General features: G+C 38.1%; 1 protein-coding gene and 1 pseudogene across 2 annotated transcripts; both read left to right on the top strand.

The window, feature by feature from the left end:
- Positions 1 to 333: 333 nt before the first annotated feature.
- On the top strand, positions 334 to 5,024 carry LOC145482985 (uncharacterized). Its single transcript, XM_081461611.1, has 3 exons — positions 334 to 1,041; positions 2,365 to 2,709; positions 4,503 to 5,024. The coding sequence occupies exons 1-3, from the start codon at positions 700 to 702 to the stop codon at positions 4,986 to 4,988; spliced, it is 1,173 nt and encodes a 390-aa protein (XP_081317737.1). The 5' UTR covers positions 334 to 699; the 3' UTR covers positions 4,989 to 5,024.
- Positions 5,025 to 14,053: 9,029 nt separating this feature from the next.
- LOC145482984 (uncharacterized) lies at positions 14,054 to 18,821 on the top strand (annotated as a pseudogene). Its single transcript, XR_014048857.1, has 3 exons — positions 14,054 to 14,395; positions 16,312 to 16,650; positions 17,178 to 18,821. The product of XR_014048857.1 is annotated as an uncharacterized LOC145482984 (transcript).
- Positions 18,822 to 20,682: the final 1,861 nt, after the last annotated feature.

Genomic DNA, 20,682 nt, shown 5'->3' with positions numbered 1-20,682 from the left:
TGAATTTAATAGACCAATTTCGATATATTAAAATTCAGCCTAACACAATTGACCTCAGCACGAGGCTTTGGGGAATAACTACAGAATTTGTGGGGTTTTGTTCCCCACTGAGAGACTCGTGCTGAGGTCTTGTATGCGTTGTTCTGTTGTGATCACACTGTTCCTAAGTTATAATACTTATAAGCTTAGATATTCTGCATTCTTGCTATTTAATTCTATGTATATAATAATTCCTTAACAAATATTTTGTCGGTTCAAGTTTCCTGTACTAACTAATTTGCCTTGTAACTGGCTCAAAGCTATACAAGTATTAGTTGTATAGGAGTTGCTGGACTGGCGTGCAAACCAACGAACTAGTAATAACAGTAACTGCTCGAACGTGATCCTTATCCTGAGTAAATTACCCGAAAGTTTTACAACTTAGCCCACTCACTAATAATCTCAGCCAGAAGCTTGTTTGTGCGTTTCCATTTTCACGGTCAATAGCGCCCAGCAGTATACCGTATTGTTTACATCACGTTTCCTAGCACTGTAGTCCTTGTTTACTTATCATGCAGAGAATAATTACTAAGACGTCGACTGGACACTAACAATTTATTAGACCTATAAGGAGCTGCAACAGAAGCTAGCAATTCACACTCCTTCTTAGAGGCCAAGACCAAAAGTGTCCATTGCTTACTGCAGTGCGAAGCTGTGAACATGTTTTCTGCAAGGTTGATTCCATTTCTAGCTTCTCTTCTGCGCGTTAAGGGAGACTGCCTCACACGAAGCTGTGAAAAGATTTCCCTCGACGTGTACCAAGATGCCGTACAAGACTCAGAGTTTTTTGGCCATGTATTTCACAATTCTACCACGTTAAACCCAATTCAGTGCTACTCCTGGTGTATACAGGACTGTAGATGTTTGTCGTTCAACTTCAAGGAGAACAACAATGAAAAATACTGCGAGTTGAATGAGGGAAATCACTTTACCAACAAAAGCTCTCTTAAGCATTCTTCCGGAGCAAGGTATTACATACTACGAAGGAAATACGAGGCAAAGGTAAAGAATTATTCTTTAGAACTCACTTATTTTGAGCAAAAGTACATTTGTCTGCTACGGTTATTCAGTTTAACAATATCACACTCTTTTTTTCAGTATAAGAATGTATATATTTTACGCGCTGGCTGGAGAAGGAAAAGAAAACAGGGAAAAATTTATCATACTTAGTTTTCGATGGTAAAATGTAGCTCATTCAGACTGAAAAATATTTTGTGATTTTAGTGTATTCTTAAAAACTCCGCCCTGAATAAATTCTTAACATTAACTTAAAATTACGCCAATTTCAGCCTCAAAATTCTTATTAAAAAAAGAGGCTCTGTAACCGAAAACAGTTAGAGGCACTAGCCCATTTACGCTGTGTTTTTCTTAACCAGTATTTAAAAGCCAGCTATACGGCCGAAGTGGGGATATGTATGCTAGACAAACGTTTAATTCTAAATATAAACAGCTGAATTTTGTTGGATTGTAGTGATAAACTTGGTGTAATTCCGCAAACATAATATTTGTCATGAAGAAGTTTTCAAGGTCGTTAAAGTTAGCAAATTTAAATTGATTTTTAACTAGTTTCAGCTTAGCCGGTGACTCCATGCTGAGATTACTTATGAATTTTCTTTCATATATGGAGTCTCCAATCACGTTTTTGGCGTAGAAATGTTGACTTCCCGGATAATTATCGAAGGGAACGAAATATATCTCCAAGGGAATTAAGCTTGCATTGTTTAGAGCACTTTGTTATGAGAAAAAACGCAGCGTCTGCAGGTGCTTGCTACAAGGTTTCATCTCAAAAACACTTATCTTTTTGTTAATGTTAAAACAAATTTAGAATTCTGAATTAGTCGAGAGTTTATTCTTATATTATTGAGTTTATTCTTTATTATTTCGTATAGGTGGTTTTCTTGACTTTTTTAGCCGGAAGAGTACTAGTTAGTGCGACACAAAAAGGTTTTGAAAAGCAAGACGTGTTTCGCTCATACCATCTTCAGTCAGTTGTGAGTGGAATTTAAAAGCTTCATTTGAATTCATAACAGAGCTTTTACAACAATAACGTTACCAGTATTCAAGAACTAAAGAAACACTTTAATAATAATAATAATGATAATGATAATGATAATAATAATATTAATAATGATAATTTTTTAATAATAGTTGCGAACAATAACAAAAAAGAAGGAAAAATTAACGCCGTATGTGTAAAACACATAGATCTAAAATTGTTCTAGCTTGGTGGTACGGTAAGTTACATGCTTTTAATTTGGTTTCCTTGATATTTTTACCTGCGAAGTTTCAAAAATAAACTTTGGGGAGGGACTTTTTCTTCACCAGAAGCATGACGGCATCACCCCCTGTGTTGGTGACATCTCGTGCACCAATGGCTGCTGTAGGGACAATCCGTGTCTAAATGGAGGAACCTGCAATGAAATCTGTGAGCCCACCAGTCTTCGATACAATTGTTCTTGTCCGGTACGGTTCATTGGAAAACACTGCGAGATTCAACTGGGAAGAAGTTGCCAAGACTACAAAGTAGCTGGGGTGGACAAGTCTGGATTGTACAAAATTACCGATGACAACAACGAAACTTTCCAAGTATTCTGTGATTTTGATTCAGAGCCTGGATTTGCCTGGAATTTGATCCAGTCATTTAGTCTGTCTAACAAGGACATTTTTCAGGTAAATACCGTAAGTGTATGAGAGGAGTGGGAAGGTGCAATAAATTGCCATATGAGTTACCGAAACATCTACTGGATAACGGATATGCATCTTATAGTACGTTATTTCTACTCTTTAAAACTCTAACCTCGGCTAATGTATTTCTCACTTTCTGACTGGTTCAGTGAATCTCGGGTATCAGCCATCATACCTGTGTTTGAGCGTATGTGGAAAATGTGTGCGACAAGTGTCGCTTCATGAACTTAAATTCTTACTGCCAATAAAAGTATGCATTTGAGAAAAGCATTATAAACTATGCCAAATTCGTGGTGCCCTTCTACAAACCGTTTCCATTCACATGCAAAGGGTCTATTAACTTGACTAATTATCTGAAAAGGCTTGGTAAAAGTTCATCAAAGTTTGTCACTTTTGCCAAATTCATCATTTTCGTCACATTTATCTGCTTTGAGGGGCCTTTCTAGCCACCCAATATCTATTCACTCGTATACTTTTGTCAACATTCTTGGCGAAATTTTGTCACATTTGTCACTTTTGCCAAATTCGTCGTGTTTACCTTATTCGTCAACTTTCCGGGGCCCTTCTAGCCAAGTGATTTCTATTTGCTTGAATGATTTTGTTAACAGCTTTAGCGAAATTTCGACAGATTTGTCACTTTGCCAAAATTTGTCGTTTTCGCCATGTCAGTTCCTCAAATTTCTTGGGCAATTCTGGCCAAGTGATCTCGATTTACTTGAATAACTTTGTCAACAGCTTTGGGGAAATTTCGTCAGATTTGCCACTTTGCAAACATTTGTCATTTCCCTCACGTTCTTCAGCTTTCTGGGGCCATCTGCGAGGCCAAGTGATCCCAATTTACTTGAATAACTTAGTCAACAGCTTTAGCGAAATTTCGTCATATTTGTCACTTTGCCAAAATTCGTCGTCCCTCCTCGTTTGGCAACTTTCTGGGGCCCTTCTGGCCAAATGATATCTATGTACTTGAATTCAACAGCCCTGACGAAGTTTATTTAGATTTGCAACTTTCGCCAAATTCGTGAACTTCTAGCCAAGTGATCTCGATTCACCGCGTATATTTTTGTCAACAGGCTCAGCGAAATTTCGTCAGACTTGTCACTTTCGCCAATTTCGTCGTTTTCGCCACATTTGTCAACTTTCTGGGACCCTCTGGCAAAGTCATCTCTGTTCCCTCGTGTAATTATGTCAGCAAGTTTGGCAGAATTACGTCCGATTTGCACAATTGACAAAATTTCCACAGATTGGCAAATCAGTTTCGGCAAATCCGTCAATATTTTCAACAAAATTTCGTCAAAGTTGCCATTTTCATTACTGCATGAATTTCTGGACCTATCTCCAACTACCTAGACTTGGTACGGACCAAAGCATTTCGTCAAAATGGCTTCTAAATTTATAACAAAAAAGATAATCTGAAGGAGAAAAGCGGTTAGCAATTCTTAGGTCCAAATCCGACACAGTATCGTTCAGTTAGTGAAAACAGACTTTCAGCACAAAATTGAGCTTAGCACGCTTGTTACGTTTCTTAACTATGAATAGTTGTTAAATAGTTTGTTATTAAATTTCATGTTTGAATATGATAACCTATTAAGCCATGTCAGCTCTGTTTGAGCAGTCCTGAAAATTTCCCTCGAAGGAAACGTCCAGAGTACAGAGCTAAAAATTTTAAGCTCCACGAAAGAAACAAGATTGACAACATGTTCCATAGGTCGTCTCTCATTCTTCACTAAATATGTCTCATAAGTTAAGCAGACAAAGAACATTTCTCATTTGTTCTTCAGGGTATCGTTGCCTTTTACGATTACCTGGATTTAAATGCGATCAGCGGTGATTCCCCAAACTGGCAGGCGTACCTGATTAAATGGCATTACCTTATTTGGCTCAGGGATCACTCGACTCACTGGCGAGCTACTTGCCGATACAACACAGACGGCACGGTATATACGGATTACCTGCGAGCCTCATTTGAAGACTTCGACATTGTCAGAGTCACACCCACGGTCGCAGAAAGCTGTCAAAAGTACGAGCTTGTCAACATCCGGGAAAATGAATGCGCGAATTGCACGGCAGCGACCTGGTATCTAAAAAATCTTTTTCCTCTACACATGGATAGTTCTATTAGGCTTGGCTGCGAATTCGACGGAAGTGAGACCGGTGATGGAGTAGGAAGCGAGGACAATTTTGGACGCTATATAAATGTAAATCCAAAATTCCGTTGCTCTTCGACTTCAGATGCAACGACCCAGTTTTGGATTGGAGGAGTGTGATTTCATGACACCACAACACATAAACGCATTATGATTTAGTTGACTGTCTTTCTACATCCTGGTATATGAGGTGAAGATTGCCAAGGCTTGTTAATACAAACAAAGAGGAGATCATGAAAAGTGTCCTAATGCAGACAGGTTAACTAAAGTGATCGTCTCAAACATTTGAAGCGTTCAGCTTTCTCTTTAGTCAAGTCAATCAATCATTTTTCATTTCTTAATGTACACTTTACAGTTGGACTGGCCGGCGGATAGCTAGCGCTAGTCTAGGCGGGCCAGTCCACGTTGAAAAGTAATTGTTACAAATAGTGGCCAGTAGGAATCTAAATTGAGACTTCCACTGATCTCCCCAGAAGATAGGTACATGCATCGCCCATTTGACTGATGTTCGTGTTTTCTTGTAGTTTAAGCAAGATAAAATTATCTGCTGGTATAGGTGAAACATTTTAAGTCTAATTTGTTTTATACCATGCCATAGAATACAAGAAAGCCGTTGTATATTAGACGGTATTACGTGCAACCTTCCCATCATGCACCGCGCTTATGTTGTATCGATTGTGTTGGCCTGTAAGGGTTTATGATAACAATGATAAAAAACAATAAATTTAGTGACCCTCCCCTGGTAGAGCTTTTCAGTGACAATGCAGTTAAAAAAAAAAAGAAATATATTACAAGCTTGTAAGAACATATTACCGTAATAAGAGTCTTCTCGACGTTAGATATAGTGTTTAGAAAGATTTTGTGTTGGAGATAGCTGGTTGAGTGTATCTCGCAGTCAGTTTGTGGCAGATAAGAGCCAGTTAAGCCCAGACTTGGTAAGTGATTGAGCTAACTCATGCCATTTGTACGTGGGTGGTAAGGGCTAAATATGTTCTACCACGTATGCAGGTTAGTAGATTCAATTAAGTTAGGTCTTATCACTACTGACAGAAAAGTCACATGTACTAAGTAATGTAAATAAAGGAAGCATTTAATCCACCAACTAGTTTCTCGTTTTTTAGTAAGTAACGTTACTGGTCACTTTGCAGTCGTTAGTTATCACTTTTTAGTTTGGTATACGTGATGCATACGGAAAATTCCCTATAGTAGGCGGCGACCTCTGGTATTAAACATTTTCTTTCATTGCTCTGTGAGGAAAACCCCCAAAATGAATTGAAAATGCAGCTACAACAATTGTAAAACACAAATTATATACTCCACCATAATTTAATTTTAAATCCTCTTTTTTTATCTTTCCCACTAATTTCCGGTTCTCCATGGAACAATTATATACACAGATGCTACAATAGGGGGAGAATTACTAAATGGTATCATGGTTTGATACACTGCCTCAGTTTCGTCTGTTAAGATAAACTTTTGAGGAAGATTTTTCGCGAAAAATTTGCCAACGGACAAATTAAAGCTAGTAAATGGCAACATCTACTAGGTTTATAGGTTTCTTGCAAACATGTAGTAACATGATGTGGCAAAGTCTGGAATCTGAAGTTGTAGGGCACACAATCTCTTCCGTACTGAAAACTATTAAAGCTCCGCGCGTGATGGCGTCATCTAAGCGTCTGTTCTCTTATTTAAAACATAAATCAGCCAGTGAGCGTGCGAGGAATTGTACAGTTACTGTAAAATATCTAACTGATATTGTTCGATTAAACATCTGCAGACCATACGAAGGGAATTCGAAACATAAGTAAATTTTCCCTGGAAGTTGTATCCATAATGGAGGTCCTGCCGCCCGAATAGCCGCCAACTGGAGCACCATAGCTTTTGGAACCCGTGAATTTCTTTTCTCATGGTCACCATGGCATCACGACAACGTCGCGCATCATGGCAGGCACACTCCAGTTAACGGGCTGACCGAGGCATGCAACCTTGGTATACTGCGTACATCTTTCATGTTGGACATCCATGTTACGGTCAACACCCGTCAAATCAAAGTATCCGCTGACCAGTATCACGTGATCATATCGGCTCAAGTTTAGAGCTCATCGAGGTCACGTGTTTTTTTGAAGTTGACCGTTGACCAAGTGCTGGTTTTCTATTGGATCGCGGGTTCATGTCAGGTTAACTTGTTGTAAACGGGGTCAGGTTGTTCGGCAGCCGGTTAACGCTACTCCAAGATTAAAAGTTAACAGAAATATAAATATTTCTTGTATACAGATGTCTTGAACTGCTTCTGTTTTGTGTATATTGAGATTATTCAAAGTCAAAACAGAAGGCCAAACAAGATATGGAAAACCTCACTGCAAAGTTACAAAACTCAAATCAAACTTCTTGCTTAACCTGGCTTATCTGAATCGGGTTTTGAACATCGCGGCCCAGGAGCTTCGCTTTTAGGCTTAACTAGATCTCTATATGATATATCACAGTGGGTTCTTTCAAAGGGCAAGTGGTATGGAAATTTCCTTAAGAGTTGCCCGAAATATCCGAAAACTGTTAACACCATTCTACCACAAATTTACGATTTCACCTTTCTATCCATAGTAAACAGTCCTTGTGATCTAGTTTCTTGTGAAATTTAATAACAATAATTAAGTGTCTTCAAATCAAAATTTATTTTACTCAAAAAAGACATTTTCCGAGCCTTCAGCATCAGGCAGCTGGGGGCTTAAAGCGATATGTTTTGTGTTCCGTTTTTCCTCTAAGACCATATATGAAAGGAATTTGAAACAGAAGTAAAATTTTCGCTGGAAGCTGTATTGATATGGTTTGTCATGGACTAGGCTTTTGTTGATTGCGCTTAACTTTTGAGCAGTGATAGGAACATAATATGCCAGTTTTGCGAGCACAATCGACAAAAGCCTATTATGGACTGATATTTCAATTAAAATTTCCCCTTAAGCCTGAAATAATTATTAACTTTCTTAAGGTTTTATAAATAGATTTAGCCAAGCCTAAAAGCGGAGCTCCTTGGCTGGGTTGTTCAAAGCCCGATTAAGCTAGCCCAGGATAAGCGAGAATTTTCAATGGAGCTTTGTAACTTTGCGATAAGGTTTTCTGTAAATTGTTTGGCCTTCTGTTTTGAGTTTGAAAAATCTCAAAAGACACAAAACAAAAGTAGTGATAAACAATTGTCAGCAAGAAAAACTTATAGATATATAAATTTATTATATAGATATTAAAAAAGATCAGTTGAAACGGACTGGAATTAAAAACAAGCAAGAAACGCCTTTTTTTTGGAAGAGACTGGGGAGCAATGGCGGAGTGAGACGTGTTTTCTTAAGCCGCCCGCCTTAAATTCAATTGCTCTGCGGATTTTAATGGCCGAAACTCTGGAGGAAACACTGAACAAACGGAAAACTAGAGTGTCTTCGTCAGACGAATCTTCGATATCGAACGCTTCTCCAGAAAGCAAAAAATTGAAAAGCGGCGAGCACGCTGTTCGTGTCCATGAAGTAAGCGAGCTAGACACAGAAGAAGACGTAAGTTTACCGGCCTTGAATATGACCGAAGAGTTTAGCGACACACTTCAAAACATTTTAAAGAAGCTAGACAAACTGGACAGTATTGAAAAATCAATGAAAGATTTTCAAGCGACTCTTTTGAAACTTGAAGGACGTGTGCAAAATTTAGAGAGCTGTCACGCCACCACAAGACGCGATGTTGATGATATTAAAGAGAGCTTAAATTCAATCGAAGCAGATCGCCAAGAAGCTTCGCAGAGTCTAAAAAAAATGCAAGATAATACCAACACGAAGTTAAAATGCCTGGAGGAGGAGAACCTTAAGCTTGGAGCCAGAGTTAAAGAAGTAGAAGACCAACACCTGTATCTTGAAGCCTACTCTAGGCGTGAAAATTTGAAATTCGAAAACATTCCAGAGGACGACGCGAGCAGAGAAGATACGGAATTGGTGCTACGTTCTTTCCTCGAAACGGATCTTGGCTATGTTGATGCTGCCTCGGTAGAAATCCAACGAGTCCACCGCCTTGGTAAGAAGAAAGAAGGGAAACCGCGGCCTATTCTAGCAAGATTTCTGAGATTCAAGGATTGTCAAAGCATGCTCGCTTTAGGTCCCCGACTGCGAGAAACCAATTTTAAGATGTATCAAGATCTGCCTTTTGAGATCGTGGAGCGGCGGAGGGCACAAATGGATACCTTTAAGAAGGCCAGGAGAAACAACATCCCGGCTTCATTTAGCAAGGCACAGCCCGACAAGCTGTTCGTCCGAGGTAAATTTTGGCCTTTGGGTAAGGAACTTGAACTCTAAGCATAATGTGTCCATACATAGTTTTCTATTTTTTGTTGTTGTTATTATTATGCCTGATAGATTCGGCCTCCGCTACATCTAGAACTAATATTAGGCGGCTCTAAAATGAAAAATACGAACAAAGTAACGAATGCAACCGTATTCCATCAGCAGTCTTCTAATATTATTGATTTTAAGTGTGTTTATGTGTAGATTTGTAAATATTCGTATTTTTGATTTATTTTGCCAGCTTACACTTTCAAGGTTTATTTCAGCAATGCACTTGAGCGCCTTCGATCAAATTATTTTTAACAAAATATATGAGAAAAATGGATCTCAGAATAGGATCGATTAATACTCGGGGACTAGGAGACAAGTTTAAGAGACGTGAAATTTTCAACTGGCTCAAATGTAAAAAAATGTCGGTATATTTTATCCAAGAAGCCCATTGTACGGAAGACAATATACATGATTGGAGAGCTGAATGGGGTTACCAGGCATTATTCAGCTGTTGTTCTAGTAACAAAGTAGGTGTAGCCATACTTTTTAACAATAATTTCAGTTTTCAACTCTTGAAAGCTTACACCGATCCCAAGGGACGATTCATAATATGTGACCTGATTACAAATGGAAAACACATAACCTTAGCAAATATATACGCTCCAAACGAAGACGATCCGAATTTCTTCACCTCTGTTTTTAATCAGCTACTCGACTTTAAATGCGAGGAGATAATTGTTGGTGGAGACTTTAACCTAGTACTGAATGTTGACAAGGACAAAAAAGGTGGTCTTGCCAGATCCCACAAAAAATCGCTGGAAGTGATAAACGATTTCTCTGTAAACCTGGATTTAATAGATGCATGGAGAGTTTTAAACCCTGAGAGTTCCAGATTCACGTGGCGACAAAAGAAACCTGAAGTTCACTGTAGGCTCGACTTTTTCCTAGTAAATCAGACTACATTTTGTAACACCGTCAGTGCGGACATATTACCAGGATACAAAACGGATCATTCCATGATTACATTATAAATCTCGCTGCATTCTAACAATAGAGGACGAGGCTTTTGGAAACTTAACACCTCTTTTTTAAATGACATTGACTATGTTAACCGGATAAAATCAATCATAAAACAAACCAAGGTTGAATACGCGCAAGATGATACTGTTAACCCTAATTTAATATGGGAAATGGTTAAATTGAAAGTGAGAGAGGAGTCCTTGAAATATGGAACTTCTAAGAAAAAGAAACTCGCTAGAAAAGAGGAGGAAATAGAACAAGCAATCGCAACTCTTGAAAAACGTCTTCCTGAATTTAGTGGCGACGAAACTCGACGAGAACAAGTGTGGTCGGACCTTGAAACAAAGAAACGCGAACTGGCGGCAATAATAGAATACAGGACAAAAGGAGCAATTTTAAGATCTAAATCTCAATGGTACAATGAAGGTGAGAAAAATACCAAATACTTTCTCAATCTGGAAAAGAGACATTGTAAACAAGGAACAATAACCCAGCTCAAAGTCAATGACAACGACCTCATTTGTACAGACAAAGAGATCTTAAAAGAATGTGAATCGTTTTACCAAAATCTTTACAGTTCTAATGTAGCTATTGACAACCAAGAAGGGGCTTTCTTCTTTCCACAGCAAGAAAACAAAAAGGTTTTAAATAACGATGAACAATCTCTCTGTGAGGGCGAATTAAGGAAGAATGAATGTTTAGAAGCGCTGAAAAGTATGGTGACAGATAAATCCCCAGGAACCGATGGTCTCCCCTGCGAATTCTACAAAGTGTTTTGGAAGGACGTGGCGGAAATTTTGATACACTCTTTTAATTATTCCTACGAAATTGGAAAGCTCTCAATATCACAAAGGAGGGGCATTATTAAGCTCATACCAAAAAAGGATGCTAACCTTAATTCAATAAAGAACTGGCGACCTTTAACGCTTTTGAATTGCGATTACAAAATTGCAACAAAAGCTATTGCAAGCCGCATCAAAACTTTCCTGCCAAAACTTGTTTCTGACGATCAAACCGGCTTCATTAGAGACAGATTCATCGGAGAAAATATTCGTTTAATAGACAGCGTCATCAAATTTTCAAAAGCAAACAATATGCCGGGACTGCTCCTTTTTCTTGATTTTGAAAAAGCCTTTGATACCCTAGAGTGGCCCTTTATTCGTAAAACCTTCCAATACTTTGGTTTCGGCCCATCACTGCTGAACTGGTTAAAAGTATTTTACTGCAATAGCGAAAGCTGTATTTTAAACAATGGATGGGCAAGTAATTTCTTTGAGCTCAACCGGGGAGTCAGGCAAGGCTGCCCTCTGTCACCGTATCTATTCATTCTCTCTGTGGAAGTACTCGCCAATGCAATTCGCCAAAAAAAAGAAATCCGTGGCATAATTGTAAAGGACAAAGAAATTAAACTTAGCCAATATGCGGATGACACGACCCTTATTTTAGACGGCTCCGAAGAATCCTTTCTAGAATCTTTGAAGATAATAGACTATTTCGGTGATATATCCGGCCTCAGACTTAACAGCAAAAAGACAGAAGCTTTGTGGATCGGTGCAAGTGCGGATTGGGATTTTAAACTTTGCCCTGAAAAAGACTTCAAATGGCCAAAAAAAAAAAAACTCAGAGCGTTAGGGGTATGGTTGTCAACAGACCCTGATGTAACTATATCTTTGAATTACAAAGATAAAATAGAAAAAATTAAATCGATTTTGGGATGCTGGAAACTTCGCAGACTTGGCCTTTTAGGTAAAATTACTGTTTTAAAAAGCCTCATAGCTTCACAACTGGTATATATTTTCTCTCCTCTGCAAACAAATCATACAGCAATAAAGGAGATAAATGTAATGTTTTACAACTTCTTATGGAATGACAAAGGCGACAAAATAAAAAGAAAGGTAATGATTAATGATTACTCAGAAGGGGGACTTAAAATGATTGATATAACCTCCTTTAATAGATCTCTCAAAGCCACATGGATAAAGAAATATCTAGATAAGGAAAACAATGGAAGCTGGAAAAGATTTTTTGACTCAGAACTTGAAAAATATGGAGGTGAAGTAACACTAACTGGAAATCTAAACATAAAAGACAGTCGTAACATTATTAAAGTATCAGATCCTTTTTTCAAAGAAATTCTTGAAATCTGGTCAGAAGCCAGTTATGAAGAAAAGATTGTATCAGACTATCACTTTCGGTCATCGCCCTTATGGTATAATTCACTAATAAGAGTTGGGAATAGACCAGTGTTTTTTAAAGAATGGTTCCTCAAAGGAATAACAAAAGTAGAACATTTAATGGATGACTCCGGAAAGTTTCTCTCGCTCACTGCTTTCCAGACTATACATGACCTGACAGCCCGACCTTTAACCTTTCTTGGAATCATTTCTTCAATAAAACTTCTTCAAAGATATATACCCCATAACATCAGAACCTCTATTAAACATGAAAGTTTCTTGTCAAAATTTTTAAAAAGCAGAAAACCTAGTAGACTAGTATATAAGAAACTTGTATCAGGAAAAAGTGAACCACCCAATCAAAGTCAACAAAAGTGGGAGGAAGACGTCACTCTCGCAACAAAACAAGAGCTCAACTGGGAAAAGGTTTACCAAATGGCTTTTCAATGTACAAAGAGCACAAAACTTATAACTTTCAATTTTAAATTTCTTCATAGAAGAATATCAACAAACAACTTCTTGAAAAAAATTGGTCTCGTCGATAGCGAGAAATGCACTTTCTGCGAAAGAGAAACAGAGAAACTTGTACATTTATTTTGGGCTTGCCCAAAAACTCAATATTTTTGGAACAATTTTGAAGTATGGCTACAGTCTTGCCAAGTTATTGCCAAGGAGACACCCTTAGAGCCTGATACAGCACTGGGCCTAAGGCCGGATAGCTCTAAACATAAACTCCAAATTAACTTCTGCTGCTTAAATGCTAAATATTACATTTGGCTATGTAGACAGAAAAAATGTTCTCCAAAACTAAATGATTTCTTACTGTATTTAAAACATATCTATGAAATGGAAAAAAATACAACTACAATCGTTTTAAAAAAGTGGGAGCCTCTGTTGCCTCTTTTGTAATCTCTTGACAACTCGACCCTAGTCCCCTGAAAACGAAAATAAAAATGAAAGGAAAAGAAACAAGGCGCATATATATATACCATGCATATTTTCTGTAATTTGCAACTCGGAATGTACATTAGTGACAGGAGTAAACTGGTATGATCTTACCGTGCTAGAATTGTAAGAAGGGCAAGTAATCTAATTATGTTGTATTGTAAGCAGTGTAAGTATTAGTATTGTTAGTAGCGTGAGTATGCGTATTATATAGAGTAAGTGTTAGTATCGTAAGTGGCGTAAGTAATAAGTTTTTTGTAAGTAGTGTAAGTAACTACATTAATATTGTATTGTAAGTAGTGTAAGTAGTATTTAAAAGGAATAAAGAAAAAAAAAAAAAAAAAAAAAAAAAAAAAACTTATACTTCCGTGAACTTGGTTAGCGTTAACCGGCTGGTTTAAAACAAGTTAACCTGACATGAGCCCACGTTCCAATCGAACACCAGCACTTGGTCAGCGGTCAACTTAAAAATGAGCTCTTACTTGAGCCCACGATATGGTCACTTGACACTGGTCACGTGACACTGGCCGCCATTAAATCAGTGGGTACGCCCCGCAGTCTAAGATGGACAGGTGGCTTCGGGGACAAGAATACACATTTTCGCATTTTCGCACACAATCATTTTTGCATTCCGTTATTAGTAATCGGGAACAGCTCAAAATTCTAACATAATATTTAAAATCAGTTCTCCCTCTAAGTGTATAGGTAAATCTATATAAGCGATAATTTATCAGGCAAACCAAACATGATTTGTGCGGTTATGTTTTTATTTCTCGTTACAATTTTGGAGGTCAAGGCAGACTGTTTAGGAGGTAATTGTCAAAAGATTTCCCTCGACGTGTACCAAGATGCCGTGCAAGACTCAGAGTATGTTGGTCGTGTATTTCACAATTCTGTCACGTTAAACCCAATTCAGTGCTACATGAAGTGCATGCAGGACTGTCGGTGTTTGTCTCTGAACTACAAGGAAACCAAAGACCAAACATACTGCGAGTTGAACGAAGATAATCACTTTACCAACAAAAGCTCTCTCAAACACTCTCCTGGATCACGTTATTACATCCTACGAAGGGATTACGGCTCGGAGGTAATGTAAAGGTCTTTGCTGTGTCACTTATTAAAGTAAAAACATCTTATTCCCTTGCTATTTGATATTTTCAAATCTTAACCGATTAAAAGATACCCGAATGTTATTTAGATATATATATTGTGCCTACACGTTCAGGGTAGTGTTTAGATGAAACAAGTATCTCGGATAAATTCATTATCATTTACTATCAAGTGGAAAGTTGGACAATTTTTTTGGTGAATTTTGTTTTGAACTGGGAAAATTTTAAAAAGTAATATTTCTAAAGATGACATAAAATCATTTTCACTTAACCACATTGGATTAATTAATCTTGACAGTTTCAAACTGTTAGCTTTATGTGGGGTACCCATGTTACTGCTAATGAGTTTTCTTTGTTATAATAATTTCCAATAACCTATATGACGTTTTCGTAAACGGTCTTCTGTTCTTAAAAGTCTAGAAATCATGATGCAAGCAATTAATCAGTTAACCAACGTTTTAGATCCGCATGTGCAAGGCCTTCGTTTTAACTAGTAGTTTATATGGGTTGTTTGAAGCCTTTGCGATTAACACCAAACTTAGGATTTTCAATTCAGATTGAGGTTTTTCGTATGCTTTATTCGGTCGACAAGATAATAAATTTTTGGGCATGCTTCTTTTCACACAACAAAAGAGGAAGTAAGAGAGTTAATTCCTCACATGGGGCTGATTTCTGAGGTAATTATTATCATTTCTAAACAGAATAATAACCATGAAAAAAGCGACTTCCAGTACGTTCTTGATAAATTCTACCCATGATGCCATGCACGACTTGCAAATCAATCATCGAGGGTTTCTCGGCCGGATACACCCGCTGCGTGAGCAAAAGAAGTCGGGTAACCAAAGAAAAGCTAAAGGAAATAAAGCATGAAAAAAAAAAACAATGCGTCTAATAAAGTGATAGTAAGTGCCGTTTATTATTGGGTACCTCTAACTGCAAACAAACAAAACAAACAAAAACAACAACAACTGAGTGAAATGAAACCTTACAGAATTTTTGGCTTTAAGGCAGGAACTTATTAACTAAGGCCCAGTTCAGACGTCGTGCCTCTGCCGTGCCGAACTAAATTCAGGAATTAAGCTCGACAAAAGCACGGCAGAAGCACGGCGTCTGAATCGAACTTTTGAATTAAGTTCGGGAAGCAATTAAGTTCGACAAGCTCTGCCGTGCTACACGACTCTGCCACGGCAGCGATTCAAACGTCGTGCTTCTGCCGCGCTAAACAAAATTCATAAATTATATTACTGTATTTTGGCGAGATTGCGTTCCCACGGGGAGTTAGGAGGAGAATTGTTACGAGGCATCAGTATATCCTGAATTTGGCTCGACTCTGTCACGACGTCTGAATCAAAGTTGTTTTCCTGCCGTGTCACAGTCGAACCTAATTGCAATTTGGTTCGGCACGGCAGAAGCACGACGTCTGAACTGGGCCTAAAACTAATTAAGCACAAAGTCTATTAAAAATTATAAAATATTAAAAGGGGCAAATAAAGCTAAAAAAAAATTATAAGATTTCATAAGCAATTCCAAAAAGATGTGTCTTAAAATATTCTTGTAGCTTGAATATTAAAGCTATGAATGATTGCCTTAATTTAAAATGACGATTTGTTTTTCGATTGGATTATTTATAGCCGAGTATTTAACAATTTAATTTAAGTGTCTCCATGCATAATGTTTCATTTATCATTTTTCTAAAATCCTCGATCCTTTTGTTCCCGAAAATGGCAAGAGACAAGTTAACAGCGCAAACCTAATAAGGGAAATACAAAAAAGAAATAGTGTTTGTGAAAACGGCATCGATCTAAAATTGTTCTGACTTGGCGGTGGCTTAGCGATTGTTTGGTCCCAAAGTTTGTTAGATAGCAAATTTTGATGACCTTTTCTTCGTCACCAGAGGCACGACGGCATCCCCTGTGTTGGTGACGTCATGTGCAAAAATGGCTGCTGCAGGAAAAATCCGTGCCTGAATGGAGGAACCTGCAATGAAATCTGTGAGCCCACCAGCGTTCGGTACAACTGTTCTTGTCCGGAACCGTTTATTGGAAAACACTGTGAGATTCAGCCAAGAAGCTGTCAAGACTACAAAGCAGCTGGAGTGGACAAGTCTGGATTGTACAAAATTATCGACAATACCAATCAAACCCTCCAAGTGTTCTGTGATTTTAATTCGGAGCCTGGGTTCGCCTGGAATTTGATCGAGTCGTTTAGTTTGTCCAACAAGCATCTTTTTCAGGTAAATATCCTAAATGAATTAGAAGAGAATCTTCTGCCTGACTTATAACTTACCACTAGAAGGCCTCTCTGTAAAAACATCATTGTGAACAGGGATAACATCCGAGAAAGTTTTCCCAAAGAAATGCTAAGTCAGTCAGTCGACAAACGATGAACTTTCTCGGATAATGAACATCATAAGTCAGTCATAAATCACAAAAAAACATCAAGTTAAAAAACAATGTTTAGGTTTCTCATGGTTAAGCAACTATTTTAATTTCGATTTTTGGACTAATTTTTGGTGATGACGACTGAAGGCGGTAAGTGATTATAACAATTGCAAGAAAGATTTGAAGAAACTTGAAAAAAAACAAGAACAAAACAAAAAAAACACACGATCGAACATTCTTAAAGTAAAAAAAGTAAAATGATTGTTTTCAAAAACACGGGTTTAAGCTGTACTTAAACCAAAACATCTTGTGAAAATTTGAGCTGAGCCAACAAAAGTCATTTTATTATCTTTTCTGTCATCTTTCTTTTTTTTCTCAGAGCAACGTTTTCTTTTACGATTACCTGGATTCAAGTGCGGTCAGCAGCGATTCCCCAAACTGGCAGGCGTACCTGATTAAACGGCATTTCCTTGTTTGGCTCAGAGATCACTCCACTCACTGGCGAGCTACTTGCCGATACAACACAGACGGCACGGTGTATACGGATTACCTGCGAGCCTCATTTGACTTCGACATCGAGACTTCGACATCGTCAGGGTCACACCCACGGTGGTAGGTAACTGCCAAAAGTACGAGCTTGTCAACATCCGGGGAAATGAATGTGCTAATTGCACGGCAGCGACCTGGTATCTAAAAGGCAATGTCGCTCTGCACATGGACAGTTCAATAAGCCTTGGTTGCGATTTCGATGGAAATCAGAGTGGTGATGTCGTGGCAAGCGAGGACAATTTTGGAGTTTATCATGATGTAAATTCGAAATTTCGGTGTACTTCCAGCTCAGAAGCAACCACTCAGTTTTGGGTTGGAGGCAAGTGATTTCACGAACGCGGTACACTCGGTTTAAATTTTCTTTCTTTCGCTTTCATTTGTCTATGAAAGAACACGATATAAAATATTTCTGTAAGCTATGGCAGGAGTCCAATACCTTTTCTTGTCGAATGTTACACTGTCGTAGCCCGGGTCCTCCCTTCCCAGTAACATTGCAAGCTGTATGGCAGTGGCATAATAACATTGAATTTCAAGTTTTGAACGTGATTCATGCACTTGATAACTTGTTTCTTGTAAAGTGCAAGCTATTCGTTTTCAGTACGGAAACGGGTGTATGCCCTGCAATTGGAGATTCCAGATGTCACCATTACGTTACTACAGGTTCGCATGCAAGGAAGCTATAAACCTAGTAGATTTTGCCATTTTCTTTAATTTGGCAGTTAGTAAACTTTCCGTGAAAAACTTTCTCAAACGTTTATCTCTCCAGACGAAACTACGGCAGTGTGAACAATGTCAATCTGCAGCTCATCAGTTATATAATCACTTTGTATTTACCTAGCTCTTATAGCACTGCAAAATAATTGGTTTCAACCATATTTAATTTTTAATTGTATAAGAGAGTGAGCAGATATTTATTTTCAATGCTTTTAATCCTGTTCTTTGTAAGCTTATTGGTTTTAACTATTTCTAAATGTTTGATTGCTCGTCAGCGTAGTTAGATGCGCTCAAAAAACATTATAATTATTACTATTATTACAATCGTATCTATAACAAAATTCTCGCTTATGATTGGGCCAGGCTCTCCCCAAATAAACTTATTTGCCTATTAGCTGTGTGTACATTCGTTGTGAAGTGGAGACAAAATATGTTATTTCTGACGAATACGGCTTGCGAAGAAGGCCGAAATGACTATTTTGCCAGCACGGGACACAACGCGGCCTGGGCTCCAGGCCGGTGCATCATGGGTAGAAAGAAAGGGGTATATAAGGGGGAGTATAGCACGTGATAGTCATATAGTCCTCTGAATCAACCCTGTTCAGAGCTCCGTTTAACTTTTTCATTTTAGTTTTTCAAGTATTTTTACTGCACTATCGACAGCCTTACCTTTTTAAAGCCCCCGTAGGAAAGGCTACCAATCGCCGGTACATGAGCCATGTTCCTACCCAGCCTGGACACCCCAGCCTAACTGGCGTGGTATGTTTGTGTACGCGGATTTTCGTTGAAAGTTGTGGACACCTCAGCCTAACTGGAATGATCTGTTTGTAAATGTGTTGATAAATGGGTTTATGGGTTTAATTTTGTAGATGGATGAATAACCCAAAGTTGTGGACAAACCAGGCTGTCTGCTAGTTGTGTGTAAATTTCTTAGCTCTGTAAACTTAAACACGTTGTATTTGTGTACGCAAGGGATTTAGGTCCAAAGTAGTAAACACTCTAGCCATAATGCCAGTCATATGTAAAGCTCGTTTAGTTTGCGTTATGTCTGTGCATGTCCCAAGTGTATATGTAATAAATGTGCTCAGTCGTCAAATACATATTGTATTCACATCTACTCTGAAGATGAGCTTTTTACAAGAATCCACAAGGACAGATTGTACAATTGGTCGGCGATACGAGTTTATACGTACCTGGCTGATGAACTGTTATTGGATGATTTATGTAGATTCTTATTCATGTAGTTGCTGTAATGTAGTTTGAGTTGGTTCTTCTTATTTGCCTATTAGCTGTGTATGATTCGTTGTGAAGTGGAGACAAAATATTATTACAATTTTGGCAAAACGCAAGTTAATGTTTTTTTTTAAAATTTCATGAGTCAGTACCATTTGTTTATCTTTTAATATCATGGGTGGCAAGTTAAGCTTACAAGCGTAATTTTCAGACTTGTTTATTGTACCGAGAAACTGCGCGCCGAACGTTGCCAAGGCAAATTTGTTATTTCGCATGTAAAATTAAAAATTAGCGCTGAAATTTCGCGCCACAATTTAGAATTAATCTTTCACACATGATATTACTTGGAAAGCACTGCGAAATTCAGTAAAAGATAAAGGTCCTTCAGCGGCGGGAGCTTAAAGCAATATATCTTTGAGTCCAATTTTGCCTCTGAGGGTTTGGTAACCCATTCCACTATGTAGCATTATTTGAACTTACCATTTCGACGATGTTGGGGGCCGTTCAGCCATAGCAGGGCATGTTTCACGAATGTTTAAGTCCGTGCTCCTGTATCACTATGCAAGTTACTAGATTCAAGTTAATATCTCCACCATTGTTCAATTTTAAATCCTCTTTTTTTAAAATTTTTACCTCGCATTAAGTTCCGTTCACCTTCTTTGCCTGAAGGTGACGTAAGTGTTTGAATCTTTGCTGCCGTTATTGACTATACTCATTTAAAGAGCTTTTCAAACTTAGTACAGTGGAGCCCCGTTAAACTGGTCATCAACGGGCCACAAACGTCTCTCCGTATTAACGGGGTGGACGTATCAGAGGGGTTCTTTAAATTGAGAAAATGACTGACTGAGCTTTTGTTCGGGCCACAATAAAGTGGCTGTAATAACGAAGGGGGTCGTATTAACGAGGAAGCCGTCAGGCGGGGTTCACTGTAATTGGTAAAAGTTTTGGCTCTTTGGGTGTAATATTCGAAGAGAAATGGGTTTTGAAAAACTGCAAAACTTCTGGATGGCAAAAGCGCTAATGAGCTCATACATCAGTCATGTAAAATTTTGAGTTTTCAGATCCGCGTAGTACAAAAAGTATTCAATACATCAGGCTCAAATTCCTCGGGACAGTTCATCGTATTGTGCCCTTTTAATGTTCAGAACTGATGTTTTTTTGTAGCTCCATCTGAAACTGTATCGCTTATGCTAATGAGGCAAATATTGTAAACAAAGGTGCTCCCATAAGGACAGAGGCTATTTTCCACTTTTAACAATCATTTCGGCGCTACACTAGTGAAAAAATTAGTAAGTAGGATCATAGAGAGGAATTAAAACATTGCTGTTCGGCCTTTGGCATGAATAGCTGTTATTGAAGTTTTCAGTGGTTTGACATACAAACGAGGC

This window comes from Orbicella franksi, chromosome 3, assembly GCF_964199315.1.
Source record: "Orbicella franksi chromosome 3, jaOrbFran1.1, whole genome shotgun sequence".
Taxonomy (NCBI): Eukaryota; Metazoa; Cnidaria; class Anthozoa; order Scleractinia; family Merulinidae; genus Orbicella; species Orbicella franksi.
The sequence above is the reverse complement of the archived record's forward strand: the minus strand, read 5'-3'. Positions and strand labels throughout refer to the sequence as shown.